At 35.3% G+C, this 21621-nt stretch overlaps 1 protein-coding gene across 1 annotated transcript; it reads left to right on the forward strand.

Annotated features, from left to right (window-relative positions):
• The first annotated feature begins 7799 nt into the window (after positions 1-7799).
• On the forward strand, positions 7800-8738 carry LOC100029341 (olfactory receptor 11H4-like). Its single transcript, XM_001379077.3, has one exon. The coding sequence runs from the start codon at positions 7806-7808 to the stop codon at positions 8736-8738; it is 933 nt and encodes a 310-aa protein (XP_001379114.3). The 5' UTR covers positions 7800-7805.
• Positions 8739-21621: the final 12883 nt, after the last annotated feature.

Consider the following 21621-nt stretch of genomic DNA (forward strand, 5'->3'; position numbering starts at 1 on the left):
GGAAGGGAAGGGAAGGGAAGGGAAGGGAAGGGAAGGGAAGGGAAGGGAAGGGAAGGGAAAGACTATAAGATAATGATTCATTATATTCAGTCAAACTTCCCAGGTATATAGTTACTCTTGTGCATGATAGGAAGAATAGATGCCCAATAGCCAGACTACCCATTGCATTGAATATTACAGCTAAGTGGCACATTAGATGGAGCTCAGAGCCTGAAATTAGGAAGACTTGAGTTTATATTCAGACTGACCCTCTTGGTTTGGTGACCCTAGTTAAGTTACTTAACCTCTGCCTGCCTCAATTTTCTCAGTAGTAAAATAGTAATAATAAACCACCTACTTTCACATCATTGTTGTATCAAATGAGATAATATTAGTAAAGTCCTTAGCACAGTGCCTAGCACAGAATAGGAGATATATAAATGCTTATATTTTCCCTTCCCTCCCATTTGAAGTCCATAATTGCTAGCTGTTCCTAGAAATATTGACAAAAAAATTAACACTATTCTTTTACTAATGCTATCTGACTATGAATCCAAAAATACCAATTTCCAAAAAATCAAAACCTTGAGTGTAGTAAAGAAAGGATAATAGAAATATGAAAGACATAAGTAATACCAATGATACCAAGCCAGTGGATATTGTAAACAAATATTCAAGCAGGAAAGGTGGTATAAAAGATCTCAGTCTGCATATATATGATTGGAAAATAAATATGCCAGTCATCAAGGTTAAGGGAGTTATAATAGCATTTTCAGAAAGGTATTTGCCCAGAGTTCCAAAGCAGAGTTTCCAAAGAGGGAGTCAAAAGAGATAGAGAGAATCCAGGTATTTTATAAAGACATTAATTCCCTTCTTCAGAGAAAGGAAATATCTCCTATTTACAAGTCTTTTATTCATTTCCAGAGAGATTGCCCTGTAGAAATAGTCAGGGACAGCCTAAATTGCCTTATTCTGAAAGCTCTGAAAGATGCTGATGGCAACAAAAAGCAAATTTATTGAAAGTTATATCTACTTTTAAAGGGGGAGAAAGCAAGTGGGGATTTTGCACAAGCTTTTTCTCATATACAGTAAAGGTAACAATTTACAAAGTGGCCTTAAGCAGTTACAATGTAATCTGTTTACATCATCAAGTCTTAGTCAATGATTTCTATAGAAAGATAAATCATTATGTGAAACAACCTATACTCAGTGTTCCAAAGAAATACACACATCACTGATTTCTGTATGAAGCATATTGTGCAGAGGTTTGAGAAGGAGGGAGAGCTTGAGGGTACATGACTCAACCATGTGAATATATACTTAGTAGACTATCGAAGTTAGGCAGGATGACTAAAACCTGTAACTTCTGCTACTAGGAGAAGCTAAGGCCATTGAATTGCTTGAGTTTCGGAATTCTGAGCTACAGTAGGGCTAAACTGATCTGATGTCAATGCCTAATCTGATGTCTTTTTATTTTTTTAATTTTAAATTTGTTTATTTGTTATATTAACATTCCCAGGTAACTCCCTTCAACTTTCCCCTCCCAACACAAGAAAAGGCATCTTCTGACAAAAAAAAATGTATATATATATATATATATATATATATATTAAGTCTCCCATTGTTGGGGCCAGATCCTGCTACAAACATGGGTGTGTTTCTCCCACATCAATATCAATATACTGAATCCCTGGGGAACAAAATGCCAGTCATTTGCTTATGGAGTAGCAAACCAGTCCATGTCAAACACAGAGCAAGTTGAAGCTTCTGCATTTACCAAAAGTGGGATTTTGACCATGAGTGGCTAATGTTCTTTCAATCTGAGTGAGATTAAAAAACTCAATACCTCAAAAAAAAAAAAAGAAAAACAATTCAGTTAATCATGATCTGCCAAAAAATAAAAATATCAAAGCAACAGGGTAAAAAGTGAAGAAAATCCAGATAGTTATAGTTTGAATTGTATTAAAATTAGGAATGCAGATTACTATGACATGTGTTTGACCACAAAATGGAATTCTATAGCAAAATGAGGTCTTTAGAAGATCCAAGTATGTGGGGCAAACATTTCATAACAAGGCAAAAACCCCAGTGTACTCCAAACTTCTTCCTCATTCCCCCCAAAAATATGATTTCTCAATGATAACTCTCTTGAGATCATTCTAAACATCCCCAAATGCGTCTCTACTTTTGTCTCCCTAGTTATACCTTAAAGAGGCATATACCTTGAATTGATGAGAAGTACATATGATGGAGGGAGGAGTAGTACACAAGAAATACAAACCAGCCAACAAGCATGCCTGACAAGGGAACAGAAACTTCAGAACCATTTACACTAAAAATAAATTGTGTCCTATGAGAGTCTTACCAATTCTCCCTTCCGTTTATCCCTAAAACATGCCTTCAACAAAGATCAGACCCCCCAAGAGATATGTTTTTCCCAAGAGTTTCCACCTATCCATTGGTAAGAAACAAAACAAAACAAAAATCTATGGCAAAACATGAAATCATAACAGAGGTCATATTATTTAAAACATTCACCTACCTAATTACATCATTTACTGAGGACATAAAAGTCATCCAGGGGGGCTCCAGAGTTGATGCCAGGGTCAATACAGAGCTTTGGAAGATGCTAAGTAACATCTAACTGTGGACCAGAGATTAAATGAAAGATCCTGTTCAGACTCTGTGCTAAGATTTCAGGTGAGGAAATGAATGAGGAAGCCTATGCTCAGGATTTCTCTTCTCAGTTTGTGATTAGGTGATCTAGGAGTATATAGTAGCCATGCATTTTCTTTCTCCATGTGGTACATTACACATTTCTTCCAGAAAAAAATTCATTTCAAGCACAGCAATAATGGATCCCCTTTGTATGCTGGCATGTTTTGAGGCAAAAGGTTTTTATGTTTCCAGGAACAGTAATTCAAAGAAAGTGTCAATCTATAAAATAGTAGTATGGCAAATCAATTAGAAATAGAATGTTTGGGGGACAGCTGGGTAGCTCAGTGGACTGAAAGCCAGGCCTAGAGGCTGGAGGTCCTAGGTTCAAATCTGGCCTCAGACACTTCCCAGCTGTGTAACCATGGGCATGTCACTTAACCCCTATTGTCTAGCCCTTACCATTCTTCTGCCTTGGAACCAATACACAGTATTGATTTTTAAGATGGAAGGTAAGGGTTTAGAAAAAAAAATAAATAGAATGTTTGCCTTGTTGTAATGAGGTCCGAGTTTATATTAGATAATATAACATAACTTTGCATTGGAATTCAAACAACAGTCTTACAGATTCATATAGAACATTCATCAATATGTAAATATGAGCTAAGTAAGTAGAGGGAGAGTGGAAGTAATCCAGGGTTACGGTGTGGCAAAGCATGATCAGTGATAAGATGAGGGGCCCAAAGGATTCAAGACGACAGTATAGATTTACTGATTCATCAAGGGATAAAGACAAAAAAGGGAGGAAAGTATAACCAGTGTAGGAAGATAGCCTGGGAAAGAATAGAGGAGAAGAAGGTATAGAGATTATGTGAGGATTAAGAATAGGGGTTGTAAAGCATAAGGAAATATTTAACATTATCCAGTAGGCAACAAGAAGATATTAAAGGATATGAGTAAAAGGTTAACACAATCTTTATAAATTTAATTGGTAGAGGGAATAGACAGGGGTGAAGACTGGTTAGAAAACAATTAAAATAGTCTTAGCATGAAGTAATCAAAAACCTGAATTGTTATGGTGGCCCAGGCAATGAAAAGAGAGGACAGAAATTATAAAGGAAAAGTGAAATTTGTTGCATAATGAGTTCACAGAAAATTATCTGAGTGTTTTAGTGGACTGCAAACTCAATTAATTAATTAAGGGAGGCATAGTATACAGGAAAGATAGTCCAATAATGATAATCCTAGACTTTATCAGACCATTTCTAAAGTCCTTGGTTCAATTATGGGTGCCTTATTGTACAAAGAATTTTGATAAACTGTAGAATATCCAGAGAAAGGCCACCAGTTTGGTAAAAGACCTCAAGGTCATGCCTCATGGATAAAGAGCATGCCAAACACAGATTGAAGAAATTGGTAGAATAAATAAAGGCAGATCAGTGGCATTGTTTGTAATGTGCTAGATATGGAGCAAACAAATTATAAGATCAAGTCTAGCTTCAGACACTTACTAGCTGTGTAACCTGGACAAGTCACTTAATTGCTGTCTGCCTCAATCTCTTCATCAATAAAATGGTGATAATAATGGCACTTACCTCAAAGAGTTGTTATATGGATAAAATGAGAAATTTGTAAAGTGTTTGCAAACCTTCAAGTGTTATATCAATCCTAGCTATTATTATTGCTGAGAAGTATTATCCAGAAGAAAAGAAGGATCATTGAGGTTATCACATTGAAAAGTAGACTGATTTTGCTTTGCTCAGAGGGCAAAATAATCAATATGGGGAAAAAAATTCCAAAGAGGTGAAGTTAAGCTTGATGTTTTAAAAAATCTTAACTATTAGACTTATTCAGTGGACTACCTCAGGAGAGAGAAAGTTTTTCTCACCATATATTTCCAAGCAAAATCTGGAGGACCATTTGTTGGATAAGGAGGAGATTCTCATTTTTATAACTATTGGGTTAGACGGCTCTAGAGATCCCCTCCAACAATTCAGTGACATTCACTTCATAAACAGGCTTCCAAAAGCAACTATTCTATAAAGTGGCATGTATCAGGACATAACAGAAAGTATATGTGTGTAATTATTCTCAGATAACCCTGTATTAAACATCATGTTTCACATCAATTTAAAGTTCTGGAAGTTATCTATATTAATTTTTATGAATCATTTCTTAATTTTGTTATTATGAAAAACTTCTTGAGAAGCTAATTTAAATATAACATTCTAGATGTTAAAAGGTAGTTGTTGTTCATGGCAATATACATATGTTGGTCTGATTTTTACATGTGTTAAATGCGTGATATCATGGGGAAAAATGCCACCATAAAAAGAGCTACTATCAATATTTTTAATGTATAGGTACTTTCCTCTTTTCTTTTATCTCATTTGGATATACATTTAGTTGTAGGACTGCCAGGTAAGAGGGTACACATGGTTTTGTAGCCCTTAGGGCATTGTCTCAAATTATTCTCCAAAATGGTTGTTATTCTCACAATCTTACCTATTTTTCCATATCCCCTTCATTATAAGTGGAAGTGGGATTTTTCTTTTCTTTAATGACTTTTTTAAAGGATACAAAGTTCATTTTTGAGGTTAATTTTGTTGCTCCAATAGAACTTGAAAAAATAATTTTGAGATACACTCTTTTTTTAAAGACTTTTTAACATTTTTTAAATTTTGAATTCCAAATTCTCTCCCTTCTTCCAATCCATCCCCCATCAAACTGGGAAATCAGGAATATTACATCAATTATGCATGTGAAGTCTTGTAGACATGTATCTATATTGATCATGATGCAAAAAATATAAGAAAAATTTAAAAATTATACTTCAATCTGTACTAAGTTCATCAATGTTCCCTTTGGAGGTCAATAACAGTTTTCATCATGAGTCCTTCAGAATGGTCTTGGATCACTGTATTGATCAGAATTACTAAGTGTTTGACAATTAATCATCATTACAATATTCCTTTTAATGTTTACAATGTTCTCCTAGTTCAGCTCACTATGTGAGTTTTCCCTGGTTTTTCTGACATCATGCTGATTGTCATTTCTTATAGCACAATAGCCTTACATTACAATCATGTATTACAACTTTTTAACCATTCCCCAACTGAGGAGAATCCTTTCAGTTTCTAATCCTTTGACAACATAAAAATTATAAACATATAAATTATAAAAATTATAAACAACATAAAAAATAAATATTTTTAATATATAGGTACTTTTCCCTTTTCTTTTATCTCTTTTGGATATACATTTAGTTGTAGCATTGCCAAGTAAGAGGGTATACAGAGTTTTGTAACCTTTAGGGCACTGTCTCAAATTATTCTCCAGAATGGTTGGACCATTTCACTATCTTACCAATACTACATTACTGTACCTATTTTTCTATATCTTCTCTATCATGTGGGGTTGGGATTTTCCTTTTCTTTAATGTCAGCTGATCTGATAGGTATAAGGTGGTACCTCAGAGTTGTTTAAATTTGCAGTTCTCTTATAGTGGTAATATAGAGCATTTTTTTGGGACTGGTTAGCTTTGATTTCATCTGTAAACTATTGATATCCTTTGACCATTTATCAATTAAAGAATGACTATTATTTTTTATAAATTTGACTCAGTTCCCTATCCATTTGACAAACTTCCTATATATATTTTATGCTACTTCACTGTCCATGGTATCTTTTAGTAAAATGTCATTTTCCTGATTTTCTTTTTCAGTTAGGTCTATTTTTGCTTTTGCTTTGTCCAATATTGATTGCTACTTCTGCCTTTTCATTTCAGCTGAAGCATAATAGATTCTGCTCCAGCACCATTCAAGTGCATCTCTTGTAAGCAACATGTTGATAGATTCTGATTTCTAATCTATTCTGCTATCTGTTTTCATTTTATGGGTGAATTCATCCAATTCACATTCACCATTAAAATTGCTAACTATATATTTCTCTCCATCCTATTCTTTTTTACCCTACTCCCTTTTCAAGTCAGTTTTGCTTCTGATTGCTTTAATCTATCCTCCTTCATATAATCTCTCCCTATTATTCCCTTCCATTCCTATTTCCCTGCACAATAAGATGGATTTCTATATCAAAATGAGTGTGAATGTGTATGTATACATAGATTTTGCTTCTTTGAACAAGTTCTAATGGAAATGAGGTTCAAATGTTGCCTGCCAACACTACCCTATTTTCCCAGTCACTCTACAGGCTCTTCCTTGAATGCCTCTTTTACATGACAAGAGATTTACCCTTAAAGAAAATCTGTGGTCCTACAAAACTAAGGTCAGGTCCATGGTGTACCAAAAAGGTCACATCCCTTTATTTAGTCCAAGAAAACAAAGAATTCTTTGCTTAATAAAGAAACATTTATTCTTCAAAAGAATCCCTTAGTGTTTTTTAGCCTGGTCAAAGGTTAAGTTAAAGAGAAATTTCTTTTAATTTAACTATGCCAAAAACAGAGCTCCTGAATTTAGTCTGATAACCAACCAAATCTATTTGAGTAAGGATTCATTCCTAATCTTAATTAAATTTATGTCCTTCATAAGAATGAAATCAAGGACATTAGAATAGAACGTGGTATTCTTTACATGGCTAGTTGAAAGATATTTTATTTAGATTATATTAGACCAAATACTGCAGAATAAAATAGTGTTAATATTTTAGAAAATAACTAGACTCTGTGGAGTTCTGTACTGCCACAGAACTAAGAAAAGTAAGTAAATATTTTGTACTAGAAAAGGAATCACAACTAACATAGAAGAAGCTCTGTAAGTTGAATTGTCTCCCCAGCTGTCACCGTATCCTATTAAGATTTCACTTCAATAACAAATCCTCCTTAACCAAGAGATGGACAAAATATTAATGAGCAAATGGAAGGGACATCTTATGGTCTTTTCCCTACAGGGATTTGAGTAAGGTAAGCAAGAAATAATGGTAGCTTGAAGTATGAAGGGTGGTACAAGAAAGTTGAGTTATGGCCTGCTTTGGCCAAAAATTAGAGAGGTGGAAGGAAGAAAAGATTATTAAAAACTGGTTTCCAAATGATTTTTGTTTATTGTTTACCCAAGAAACCCTATGAAGACCTCATTACTGTCCTGTCCTAGAGCTGCCAAAGATGCAAATCAATTGATATAATTGTGTCTTTTCTTTTATCCACATCTCAGGAACCAATGAACAAGTCAGGAGTACACACTGTGACTGAATTTATCCTTCTAGGCTTCCCTGGGGACTGGGAGATACAAATCTTACTCTTTTCTTTATTCTTGATAGTCTATATCCTAACCATGATGGGGAATGGGGCCATCATTTGTGCAGTGAAGTGGGACCAGAGACTCCACACTCCCATGTACATCCTACTGGGGAATTTTGCCTTCCTAGAGATCTGGTATATCACCTCCACTGTTCCTAGCATGTTGGAAAATTTCCTCTCAGAGACCAAAGCCATCTCCTTTGCTGGTTGCTTTCTCCAGTTTTATTTCTTCTCATCTCTTGGTACAACTGAAGCCTACTTCTTATGCATCATGGCTTATGATCGTTATCTTGCCATCTGCCACCCATTGCATTACCCAACCAAAATGACCTTACAACACTGTTACACCTTGATGTCTGTGTGCTGGGTGCTTGGCTTCCTAAGCTATTTTCTATCTACTGTACAGCTCTCCCAGCTGACATTCTGTGGTCCCAACATCATTGACCACTTTATTTGTGACATAGATCCACTCATGGCTCTATCATGTGCCCCTGATCCTACCACTGAAATTCTGTTTTATATCATAAGCTCCCTCATCATATTTCTCACCATAATCTACCTCTTTGGATCATATATCCTGTTACTAAGAGCTGTGCTGCGAGTGCCCTCAGCAGCTGGTCGACGTAAAGCCTTCTCCACATGTGGATCTCATCTGGCTGTGGTCTGTCTCTTTTTTGGGAGTCTGATGATCATGTATGTGAGCCCAACATCTGACAACTCAGGAGAAGTACAGAAGATAATAACCTTATTCTATACAGTTGTGACACCATTTTTAAACCCCTTGATTTATAGCCTCCGAAATAAGGAGATGAAGGCTGCCCTGAGAAAAGTCATTGGGATATCTTCAGAATAGCCAAATATGTAAATTTTACATATGATTCCATATTCTAATAGTGGATAATTTAATTCAACAAATATTGATTGTATGCTTGTCAGGGGGAAAATACTACAGGAAATAGAGACATAAATAATTGAGAAAAGCACAGTCTCCTACTACAACAGAAGGTTATACTTTGGGAATAAGTTCATCTATTTAGATCATGGCATAGTGGATTAAGCTTCAATCTACTGATCTCTATTCACATTCCTAGAACAAAACCCTGCTCAAAGGAATAGCTCTGCCATTGCTCTTCTTGTTACTTGTGAGATCAAGCAGATTTCCCTATTGTCTGCTATAATCCTTTTCAAGATTTCCAGATAATTGGAAGTACAAGGGCTATATCTTTACCATGCAGCAGCTTACCTGTATAATCAGCACTCCCATCATCATCATCCTCCTCTCTGCCCCCTTCTACACAATTTGCTTAGAAACACAGAACAATTTCTTGGCTTTTCCCACTTCTAACTCAAACCCAGCATTTTCCACACAGTGACCTAATCCAGATTTCTGCTCTCAGGCTGCCCAGTAGTGCAAACATGGAATGAATGAAGACAGAATACAGTAGGTATGAGCTAGAGTACCTGGCTTCTCACATTTATTATACTCTGTGCAAGTAAATTCAGAAAGATAAAAATAGATGAATTCAAGTACATGCACACATAGAATTTAGTGTTCCAGAGACAAGACTCAAACACCATAAGTTTCCTAAATAAAAGGAAGGACACCGCCTTAAAGAAAGATTCAATTTGCACTTTAATAAAGAAGTAAAAGAGGAAATACCTAATTTAACAAATAAAATAATACTTTCCTACATAATTTCAAAAGGTAATTACATGACTATGATAGATTTTCCTTCTCATTATTGATTAAAATCAGAATTCAATCAATATTTGCTGAATTGAAACAAGAATTTATATGAAACTCATTTGTTCATAGCATTGTCTTGCCATTTGAGGATACAAAAAAATGTATAACTAAGACCTATTGCTCAATAGATAAATGATCAAACAATATGAGTACTTTTTGATTTCCATATTATTTATTTTTAAGTGAATAATCTTATAAAACCAAAATCCCATTGCCTGTACTCAAAAAAACTCTAAATGATCACCTTAGTGCTAATATTAATAATATGGAAATAGGTCCTGATCAATGACATGTTTAAAACCCAGGGGAATTGCTCATTGGCTGCAGGAGAGGGGTGGGAGGAGGGGAGGGAAAGAACATGATTCATGTAACCATGGAAAAATATGCTAAATGAATTAATTAAATAAAAAAATGTTTAAGGTTCTATGAGGTAGCAAAGTACTGGAAACAATGTAGATGCCCATAAGATGGGGAATAACAGTAAACCATAACATATGAATGTATATAATATGATTTTTCATTCAGAGGAAGTCAGAGATAAATAGGAAAATTTATATGAACTGATGTGGGCAAGAAGAACTCAAGCTCTAAATGCCTGAGAAAGAAAAAAGAGAAAAATTCTAGAACACAAATAAGGGAGCATACTTGCCTCCTTATGACATAAATATTGGAAGAGGGAAATATTAGGATAGAACATTATATATTTTATTTGATATGGTATCTATGAGATACTTTTTATAACTGTTTTATTATAAAGGAGGGTTTGATTTGAATACAATAGTATAAAACTAGAAATAATTGTGATATAAAAATCAAAACCTTCAATAAAATATTTTTGAAGCAAAAAAAAAAATAATCAAGTACTCCCATTACCTTGCAAACATACCTGATCTTATAAGTGTCATTGTGGTATCACTGATTTGTGCCATTTGAATCATTTTATTTTATTTTCCTATAAGCACCAGGGAATAGATAACATTTTTATATAATCTACTCATTCTGTTTGTGCCTGAGGCCATTTACTGAGGCATCATGATTTTAGAAGTTAAATTTAGAATTAAGTATCTACTAGGGTGTAGCAGTTAGGTAGCTCAGTGGATATAACATCAGGCCCAGAAATAGGAGGTCTTGGGTATAAATCTAGCCTAACACTTCTTAGATATGTGATTGGGCAAGTCACTTAACTCAAACTGCCAAGCCCTCACCTCTCTTCTGCTTTGGAAATAGTACTTAGCATTGATTCTAAGACAGATGGTAACGGTTTAAATAATAAATAATTTTTAATAATCTATTGGGGGGAAACGATATATATTAGGTTTCACTGATTCCTTGCACCATTTAAAAAAATTTTCCTGATTACATGAAAAAATTTTTTCAAATCATTTTTCAAAATTTTAACTTGTGAGTTCTCTTCCCCCTCTGCTTTCTCCCTTCCCTGAGATAGCAAGCAATTTGACATGTTATAAATGTGCAGGCAAGGAAAACATATTTCCATGTTAGTCATGTTGTGAAGAAAACACAGACCAAAAAAAAAAACCACAAGAAAAATATACTTTAATCTTATAACTATACCTAAATCCCAATCCTAACTAAGATTTCCAAAAAAACCTAAATCTATCTACTTTCAAGGGCAGTTTCTTCTGCCAGGGCCAACCTACTCTGCCTACACAATCTAAGAATTTAATCACTATCTAACTACCTATCTAAGCTAATCAATAAGTATTAATCACCTACAACCTCCTTACAAGTTGTTAAGGCCTTAAATCCATTTTCTCTATCCCCAACTGTCAGTTAGTCTCAACTGCCATTGTCAGAGACAGGGAGACAGACTCCTGCTCTCTAGGGAACCCAGAGACAAAAGCCCCCTTCCAACTGACAATTTTATTCATATCCCTCCTTGTCTCCGAGGTAACAACCTTCAACTCCCTTTCACAGAGACTGTCAGTTAACTAACTCTTACTGAGAAATGTTTCTGCTCCTCTGTCTCTTAAAGGGACAGGGAGAGAGATTAAGAAAACTTCTTTAACAGGACCATACATTTTACTTTTACGCCTTTCAATCAATTGTATCTCTAAGAAGATGTGATCAGTATATACTGAAGAAATTTTCAAAGTCCTCTGTGTTTTTACATTTTCATTCAGACTGTCTTCAAGATATATTTAACTTATAATCACAATTCATATAAATGAGAATCTAGACATATGAGTTAGAAGTAGTTGCCATTTTAGGTAATGTAGCAAGCATGCACCAAAAAAGAATTAGTAAAACCCTCCCTTTTCATAGATATTTTCTTTGTAAGACATCCACACAAGGGAAAGAACTGTTGCCATCTAATAAGGATTATTCAGGCCAGAGAAAAGGACACGTATGCAAGTTTTCAAAACTAGATAGAAATAACCAGCATCATATGAAAGTGAAGGGAGTCCAGTACTAATGTTTCATGGCCATGGGAAGGAGCCATTGCCAGATGGATAGGAAAAATCTATAGAATAGCAACAGAATAGCAGAATACCAAAAGGGAATTATCAGAACAACTGGGGACCACAGAACTAAGAAGCAACCAAGTGTAGAAGCAGGATTGCAGGAGGAAACCTGACCAGTCATTTCATTGTGCTATGAATCATGTGTATTGTACAGATTCCAAGTATAGACTACAACTACCTTCCAACTATCCTCAATGAAAGAGACTTTTCTTAACTCTCCTTTATGTATTATTATATAAATAAAAATTTTCTGTTTACTATAAAATATTTCAGCAGTTGCCTTACTGCCTTTTATATACCTTCTTCACAACCCTTTCTCCCTCTACTCTACTGCCATTCCAAGCCTAGGACTATAATCAAACTCAATGCTCAGTTGTTCCTGGAAAGACTTTGTCAGTCTTCTCCCTTATATCTCTACTCAATATCCCTCTAACATTCCAAAAAAAAAAAATTCTTCTTTCTAGCCACCATTATCTTTTATCTTGTCTTCCCCTATTAAAAAGTATGTTCCTTCAGGTCAAGAATTAATTACCATTTTTTGTTTGTTTGTTTGTTTGTATAGATCCCCAGTATTTAGCAAAATAGGCAACAAGTGGTTCAGTACATAGAATGTGGGATCTTGAGTCAGGAAGATTCAGTTCAAATCTCATCTCAGACACTAGCTCTGTCCCCTAGATAAGTCTCTTAACCCTATTTTCTCTTGTTCCTGATCTATAAAAAAAATTAAAAAAAGAAATGGCAAACTACTCCAGTATCTTTGCCAAGAAAACTCCAAAAGGAGTCACAAGGAGTTGGATATAAACAAAATAAAATATAAACCAAACAAAAACAAAAACAACTTAACTCAGCACAGCGTTTGATATATACTGGATGTTCAATATCTGCATTTAAATCCGTACTTTTATAAGACTGAATGTCTAAAATATATCTGAGGAACCTTTTGGAAAAGAAAAATCAAAACAGATACTGAAGTTTCTTTGGCTTCCTTCCAGAGAGATTTTTTATGGAAGCTATTCTCCTACACAAAATTGTATCTGAGTGTTCACATCAGGAGCTACATTGACCAAAGGTGTCATTTGGGGATGGAGAATCATCTGGAATTGTTATCTTGAATGATTTTGGAGAAATTAGATAATCCACTGAGGTATAGATAACCAAGAACAAATCAGAGGGAGGCCAAATCGGACCAGGCAGATCACCACAAGGAAGTCTACAGTCACTTGTATAACATGTCTCTGTATGAGATTTGTAATCCATCCTCTCAACACATCCTCTATTCCTTCTTCCACAATAGCTAGTCTCAGGTATTTTCCAGTCTTCACAAAAAACCTCCATCATATTTCCCTGTTTTTATCATTCATTTTCCTTTCCTGTGTATGTTTCTCAATATGATATTAGATTTTTTGTCCTATTCTTTATCTTTAAAGTAGTCTAATAGAGAAATAAAACTAGTCAAAGTTGATAGTCTCCACAAGTGTCAGTGATAAATAAAAAGTCAAAATATCTCTTTCTTTAAAATCACTAGTTCAATTATACACAGAAAGTGAAACATTGTGGAACAATCCAATATAAAGGACTTTGCTACTACAAGACAATCCCAAGGGACTTTTCAGAAAAAATGCTATCCACATCAAGAGAAAGAACTGTGGGAGTAGAAACACAGAAGAAAAACAAATGACTTGTCATATATGATTGAAGATTGGGGTTTTAAAAGATTGATCTATTGCAAAAATGAATAATATGGAAATAGGTATAAGTGATAACGTTTGTATAACCCAATGGAAGTGATTATTGAATGCAGGATGGGGAGGGAAAAGGGGAGACAAAGAAAATGAAAATAATAAAATTTTAAAAAATAAAAATAAAATTTCTAGTTCATGTGTGTACATCTATATATAAATATCTTAGTTCAGATAACTGAGTACTTTCTTCATCTTCTGTTATTTTCTCCCATGGACAATATTGTGACCAACTATTCATGAATGGCTTCAAGTCTGGGTGTCTCAATTGCCATTCTTCTAATACTGAAGCTACTCTATTTTATATAACATAGAGAAATAGGTAAGTAATTTTCTCCAACTTTCTTTTCAGTTTAAAACTGCTTTGATTAAACTTGAAAAACTATAAGCAATAACAACATCTTACTAATGCTTTCCTCTGTCTTTAGCTACAAATCTGCCTCTATTATATTTTAAGGCCTTGATCCAGAAATTTAAGCCCAACTTTCAAATACCAACTTCAGAGTCAGCTCTTGACTTCCCAAATTTGCCTCTCTTTTAAATCCTTTCTGTGGAGATAAAATCATAACCTGTGCCATTTACCTCTTCAAGGAGTATTTATTTGCTTTCCCAAGGATGTTTCAACGGTTACAAATGCTTCCTAGGTTTTTTCTGGGAGTGTCATTTATGGACATATGAATCATCATGAGTAATGTTTAGTTTCTCTAACAAATCTTGGGAGATTTCCTGAATGCCTTGGATACATGACCAAGGAAAACAAGAGATATCTCTATTGTAATTGGGCAAATAAATAATATTTTTCTACCTCCTCAGCAGAGAACCAACATCCATCATTACACAATTTTTCCTGTGATACTTACTAGATGATCACTCATCTGGTGACACTGATACCTCTAATTCTTATTCCTTGGAAAACAAGCAGCTACTTCTTTTTCAGAGGTTCCACCTACATCCTTACTGAGGTGGGCATCATCTTTCTTTATTTCTAATCCCTGACTTTCCATATTAGAATCAATACTGTGTATTGCTTCTAAGGCAGGAGAGCAGAAGGAATAGGCAATGCAGGTTAAGTCACACAGGTCAGATTTGAACCCAGAACCTCTGATTGCTAGGCCTGGCTCTAAATCTACTGAGTCGCCTAGCTGTACCCCCTCCCTCCATATCTTTCTTAACTTCAAGTATTTATTGTCTGATTTTCTTAATGTTCTCTTCTTTGTGATCCTATTTTACTCACCACTCTGATCCTTCTGAAAAATTCATTTCTTTGTTGACAAAAGTAAAGCCTAGCTTCCATGTTTTTAAGGAATATTTTTTTCTCCCTGATAACCTGGATGATGGAGGAAACAGTCCTTGAGTCTCTTTACTTTCTCTTCTAGAAGGAAGAAATGTTTGCTTATTAAACCTAGATAGCAATCAGTTGGTTGCAGATATACCAACATTACACACCAAATGCAGGTTATTTGAAATTGTCCTTCTGGGTGATCGTCACTAGAAGTGAAGTCCTTGGTCCTTTGCCTTGGTCATTGCCAGCTGACACCTCCTCAAGTGTGTACCTATGATTGTTAGTGCCTATGCAGACCATCATAATCTTGGAGGCAAGTGTGTGTCCTGGATCCATGTTCTCCAGCTACCACAGCAAAACAAAACAAAAAAAATGCTAAGTATTATGCTTATTCAGTTGTGGTAAACTATTTGTAAGGAGCTTCAAGTCTGAATATATCACTCTCCTTGTCTCTCTAGAATCTAATTAATATTTTAAATTTTTCCTTTCCCTTCCCCTCAATAACCCACTCAGCTTGTATTACTTATCTTGCCAACTACCTCCTCATTCTCTTTGAGGGTTTTTTCTCCTCCATCTCTTCTTCCTTTCCCTCCTTCCTTTCAAATGATTTTCTCCTGTTTCCCTTTTCTTCTTTTCATCCTTCACTATTTTTCTTTTTTCCTAAAGACCTTAAGTCAATTCTATATGTTTAAGCTCTAGTCATACATCTACTTTACACAAATCTTTCTCCTTAAATGCTTTTAAAGTCCTCACAAATTTGTCTTCCTCAAATTCAGTTTCTGGCCTTTTTGACAAATTCAAAGCTCTTCAAATCACCTTTACATATTCTTCTCTTTCTTCTCTTCTCCTTCTTAAGCTCAAGCTATCCTCTTGGTCTTTCTCTTTCTATTATTATACCTTCTGTCACAGAAGTGAGGAGAGTTATACTTGATTGCCTCAAGATGTCGATGATAGATGTGATGTGATTAAACCAGTGATGCCAAACCCTTTAGCGATCCAGTTTCATGTCCCACCCCATCTTACCCCAGAGAGGGAAGGGGGGAAGCTCCCATTGGGCTGCTTGGAAGCAAGGTGGGTGATATCCTCAGGTGTGGTGGAAAGGGGGATAGGAGTTTCTCCACCCCAAGTGTGTACCCTCTGTGTGCCCTCTCTGGTACAAGTGTCATAGGTTCACCACCACAGGATTAGACCATGGCTGGATAGAGATTGGTTCACTGTTTTTCATAATGCTACTACCTTTCAACAGCAAAGAGATAAGAAAAAAAGGAGAAGCACTAATCATGCAACTTTGTCACATTTCCAACATTTATAATTTCCATTTCCTGTCATATTGGCCACTTTGCTTGGTGTAAGAGGGTACCTCAGAGTTGTTTTGATCTGCATTTTTCTAAGCAAGAGGGATTTAGAACATTTTTTTTTCGTTTTATGTGGAAGTCAGAAATTAAGAATGGTTTGTAGGAGGAGTTTGGAGTAGCTGAGACTGATGACCTGGCATTCAAACAAGAGCATTCTAATTTGGAATGGGCCAGGAGAAGCAGTTGGAGGGAGGCCAACTGAAGTCTGGATGTCTTTGGCTTAAGAGACAGGAAGAAGTCTGCTCTCTGGGTTTTTGGAGACTGAAGTCTGAAGGTTGTCTTTGGTTTCTGAAGACAGAAGAAAGAAGGACAAAGTCCAGTTCTCTCTGATTTGCTCTGTTTTGATAGTGACTGAACTTCCAGACCTATAAGCCATTTCTCCAAATTGAACTATATTTCACCATCCTTCAACCTAAGACTCATCCTAGTATTAGGAAAACCCCAAAACCCTCTTCCCTTTCATTTTCTTATCCTTCCCTGTCTTCCCCAATAAATCCCTTACTTAAGATAGAAAAGAGAAAGAGTATTTCATTGGAGACATCATAAACTCATCCTAAGTAGATTTAAAAGACCAACAGTAGGAGGAGGATGAAGGGAGGGCAAAGGCAGGAAGGAAGAAGATTAGCAGCCTGATCTTTAGTTATTAATTACCATTCAAAATAGTCCCTTATTACAATTTGGCACCAAGACTGACTGAATTAACAATTGCTGAAGACAAAGATATTTAAGCAAGTGATCTGTGGGGAGGTAGTGCTGGCAGCTTTTTCAGGTTATTGGATTTACAATATCCTGTATAGTACAATGATAAATATGATTATTGATACTGTGGAATATATAAGCAACACTACAATGTTTATACTCAAAATACCATTTCAAAAAGAAACCATTCTCTGGCAAATTCTGACACAGATCTATATCATTTCCATGACTGCAATACAAACTATGACCTACATTAAAAACATTTACAGATATGTGATTCCTAAAACTACAGCACAGAACATGGTAGTGGATACCAACTTGGAGACACTAGTTAAGAACATGTTTGAGGAATTCCTGGAGGCAAAAGGGCTAGATCAGATAAAGGATAAGGGAAATGGTCAGGCAGATAATGCACCTAAGGATAAAGAAAAAAAAGCCAAGAAATCAAAGTCCAGTGCACTGGGCAATGACAATGACAAGGACACAAAGGCAAACAGTGAAGCTGAGAAAATGTTTCCACTTAAAGACATTTCCAAGATATCAAATACAGCTGGTGTACTGCACTCAAAGGTTCATAGGCAATTTACTACACAGGAATTAGATTCATTAAATAAAAGGTTCCCAAAATTTATCAACAAGCCCTATAAAACACATAAGGAGCTAAAATGTGCTTTTCAAATTTTTAAACCCAGGTTTGAGCATGTGTAACTTCTTCTGGCAGAACTTTTTAGCCCCCATGACCATCACCAGTTTATTGATAGGACTAAATGAGAAACTGCCCTGACAAGTTGGCCTACAGAGGAGCAAAGAGAGGACTTTGATTTCTCTAATCCCATCAGCATGACCTATCTAAGGAAATGCAGGGAGGACTTGCTCTAAGCCATAAAAATGTGTTGCTCAAAACCAAATTCTTGGGGAAAAATTGATAGGTTCGTGCAAAACAAAGGAGAACATCCAGCTTCCTTTAATGATTGCCTGTCTGAAACAGCTGAAGCTATAATGGGCATAGAAACAAATACCAAGGAGTCAGTAGGCCATGTAAGGAGACAATTTCTTAAAGGATGCACACCACATCTCAAAAGTTTTTCAAACATTATTTCCCTAAATATGATACAGTGAATTTGACTGAATTATGAGCTGCTGCATCATATATATATGACAGTCACACAGATCAAAGTAAACAGGTGGCAGATTTACAGTGAAAATTGGAAGAATCACAGAAAAATTTAAGAGACAAGGAGATTGAAGAAATTAAAATTTTGAATAATGTTAGAACATACCCAAAGCCTGTTTATCAGCCAAGAAAATTACTGAGAGAGACTAGGCAATGTGTTTTTCTGGCATAAAACTGGACACCTAATCAAAGACTGTTTTCTAAAAAAGAAGTATGAAGTTAGTAACAACAAAAACACACAAGTAAAATACAATAAGCAGAAGTCCACTTGTCATCACTGTTCATTGAAGTCAAATCAACATGCAGCAAGTCTACAGGAAATTAGAGATACTATAAAAGCAAGGACTAATCCCAAATATGCAGGCATGGTTAGGAAAGAATTATGAAGCCAGGACTATAATGTATTTAGTTTGGTACATGGAGATAGAGAAATGCAAAAAAGACAGGCTGCTGTTAAACTTAAGGGAAAACAGAAAAAGCAACAGAAAACAGATGAGAGACAATGAATCTGTGAGTGCTGAAAAATGCAAACCAAGTAACAAACAAAATGACAGGCAGACACAAGTAAAAGAGCTTGACAAAGAAGTTAAAAACAACATTTTTCAAATAACAACTGAGATAGGAGACTTAAAGAAAAACTGTACAGTAACCACAGATGAAAAAAGTAGAAATCAAGTCAAAACATATTTGGAAACCTTTTTTCAGTGCAGATTGGGCACAGGGATTGAATTTTGTAAAAGAAAAAGTCAGAAAATATCACATAAACTCAAGTTTTGATTTCTCCATTGTGAACCTTAAAAATTCCCAGACCCTACTTCATAAGATTGGATTAAGACCATTCCCCATTTGGGCAGTGAACTCTACTTGGATCAGAAATGTGAGACCTCTACTCCACCCGTACTTAAGCCTGCTTTAGGGGAGAAAACTCCTTGCTGAACAATGAAAAGTACTTAAACCCATACTTAAGCCATGCCTATTTTTAGAACTAATACAAAGGGGTGCTAAGTACCTATAAAGGTCAGGCAACTTGTGAACTTACAAGGAACAAAGAGGTGAGAACTTACTCAGAGATTTTAGTCTACTCAGGTGTGGATTACTCAAAAGTTTAGTCTACTCAGGTGTGAATTCAGAATGGGCTGTCCTTTGGAAAACGTCTACTGTGATTGGTAGATGGAAGAACTTAGGGGAGGTGACATAGGAGAAAATGCCCTTGAAAAGCTCTCTCTGAAAACAGTCAGCTGGGAAAGCTTGCCTTGAAGGGTCTCTCTCGAGACTCTCTCAGGGACATTGCAGATTGAGGATTGAGGTGGTAAAGTCAACTGAGATGGAGCTGGCCTGGTGTCACTAGAATCCTTGCTTGGACAGATCTTGTGGTGAGCGATTAAGGACTGACTGATCTTTCCTTTTAGGGCTTAGGCCTGGGTTGGCCAGGACTGGCCAGGGCTAGCTTATCCCTTTCTCATTATTCCCTCTTTTTCTCTCTTTCCCTCTTTCTTTAATTCCTCATTGTATTAATTAATTAGAATCTCTATAAAACCAGTTGACTTGGGTATATTTCATAATTGGGAATATTTCCCTGGTGACCACCTTATATATTGATTTAAAACAAGACACTGTCTTGAACCATATTTTCTGTGGTGACAATTTACTCATCCACTCTTTATATCTACTACAATTTAATTCTTCAACTATTTTAACTCTTAGAGTTTATGGCTCCCACTCTTTTAAATCTTACACCATCTGAAAACTGCCTATTCATATCCCTTGACCATTTATCAATGGGAAATTATTTGATTTCTTATAAATTTGACTTAGTTCTTTGTATTTTTGAGAAATTAGATCTTGTAAGAGAATTTTGTTATAAATTTTTTTATTTGTTGCTTCCCATCTAATTTTGGTTCTATTGGTGTTGTTTGTACAAATAAAAACTTTTAATTTAATATTATCAAAATTATTAATTTTATATCTTGTATTGTTCTCTAGCTCTTGCTTGATCTTAAATTCTTTCTTTTCCCATAGATCTGACAGGTATACTATTCTATGTTCACCTCATTTACTTATACTTTCCCTCTTTATATTTAAGTCATTTACACATTTTTAATTTATCTTGGTAGAGAATGTAAGATGTTGAACCAAACCTAATCTCTCCCATACTGTCTTCCAATTTTCCCAGGAGTTTTTGTCAATACTAGGTTCTTGTCCCCAAAGCTGAGATCTTTGGGTTTATTGTACACTCACTTGCTGAGGTCTCTTAGCCAGTACCATATTATTCTGATGATTATTGCTTTAAAATACAGTTTAAAATCTGATCCTAATAGGCCACCATCCTTCACCTTTTTTTTCATTTGTTCCCTTGATATTCCTGCTCTTTTTGTTCTTCCAAATGTATTTTGTTATAATTTTTTCTAAATCAATAAAAAAGTTTTTCACAGTTTTATAGGTATGACATTGTATAAATTAATTAATTTAGGTAGGATTGTCATTTTATTATATTGGCTCATCTTATTCATGAACAATTAATGTTTTTCCAATTGTTTAGAAGTAGTTTTCTGTGACAAATGTTTTTTAGATGTGTTCATATAATTCCTAAATTTGTCGTGACAAAGATTCCCAAATATTTTATATATATCTAGAGTGATTTTATTTTTTCAAACCCTTACTTTCTTCCTTGGAACCAATTGGTTCCAATGCAGAGGAGTGGTAAGGGCAAGGCAGTGGGAGATAAGTGACTTGTCCAGGGTCACATAGCAAGGAAGTCTGAGGCCATATTTGAACAAAAGACCTCCCATCTCTAGACCTCTCAATCCACTGAGCTACCCAGTTGCACTCTCTAGAGTGATTTTACATGGAGTTTCTCTTTCTTACTCTTGCTGCTGACTTTTGTTAGAAATATATAGAAATGCTGATGATTTATGTAGATTTATTTTGTAACCTGCAACTTTGCTAACATTTTTTCCATTAGATTTTTAGTTGATTTTCTAGGATTCTGTAAGTATACAATCATATCATCTGCAACAAGTGATAGTTTAGTTTCCTCATTGCCTACTTTAATCCCTTCAATTTCATTTTCTTCTCTAATTGCTACTGCTAGAATTTCTAGTACAATATTTAAATAATAGTGGTGATGATGGGCATCCTTGCTTCACTCCGGATCTTATTGGGAAGGAATCTAACTTAATCCCTGTTGCAGATGATACTTCCTGATGGTTTCAAATAAATACTGCTTATTATTTTCAAGAAAAGCCCTTTTATTTTCT

Source organism: Monodelphis domestica, chromosome 1 (genome assembly GCF_027887165.1).
Source record: "Monodelphis domestica isolate mMonDom1 chromosome 1, mMonDom1.pri, whole genome shotgun sequence".
NCBI classification, from domain to species: domain Eukaryota; kingdom Metazoa; phylum Chordata; class Mammalia; order Didelphimorphia; family Didelphidae; genus Monodelphis; species Monodelphis domestica.

Bases quoted from the DNA above. Each gene is read 5' to 3' on its own strand.
- LOC100029341 (XM_001379077.3), top strand. From the start codon at position 7,806: ATGAACAAGTCAGGAGTACACACTGTGACTGAATTTATCCTTCTAGGC.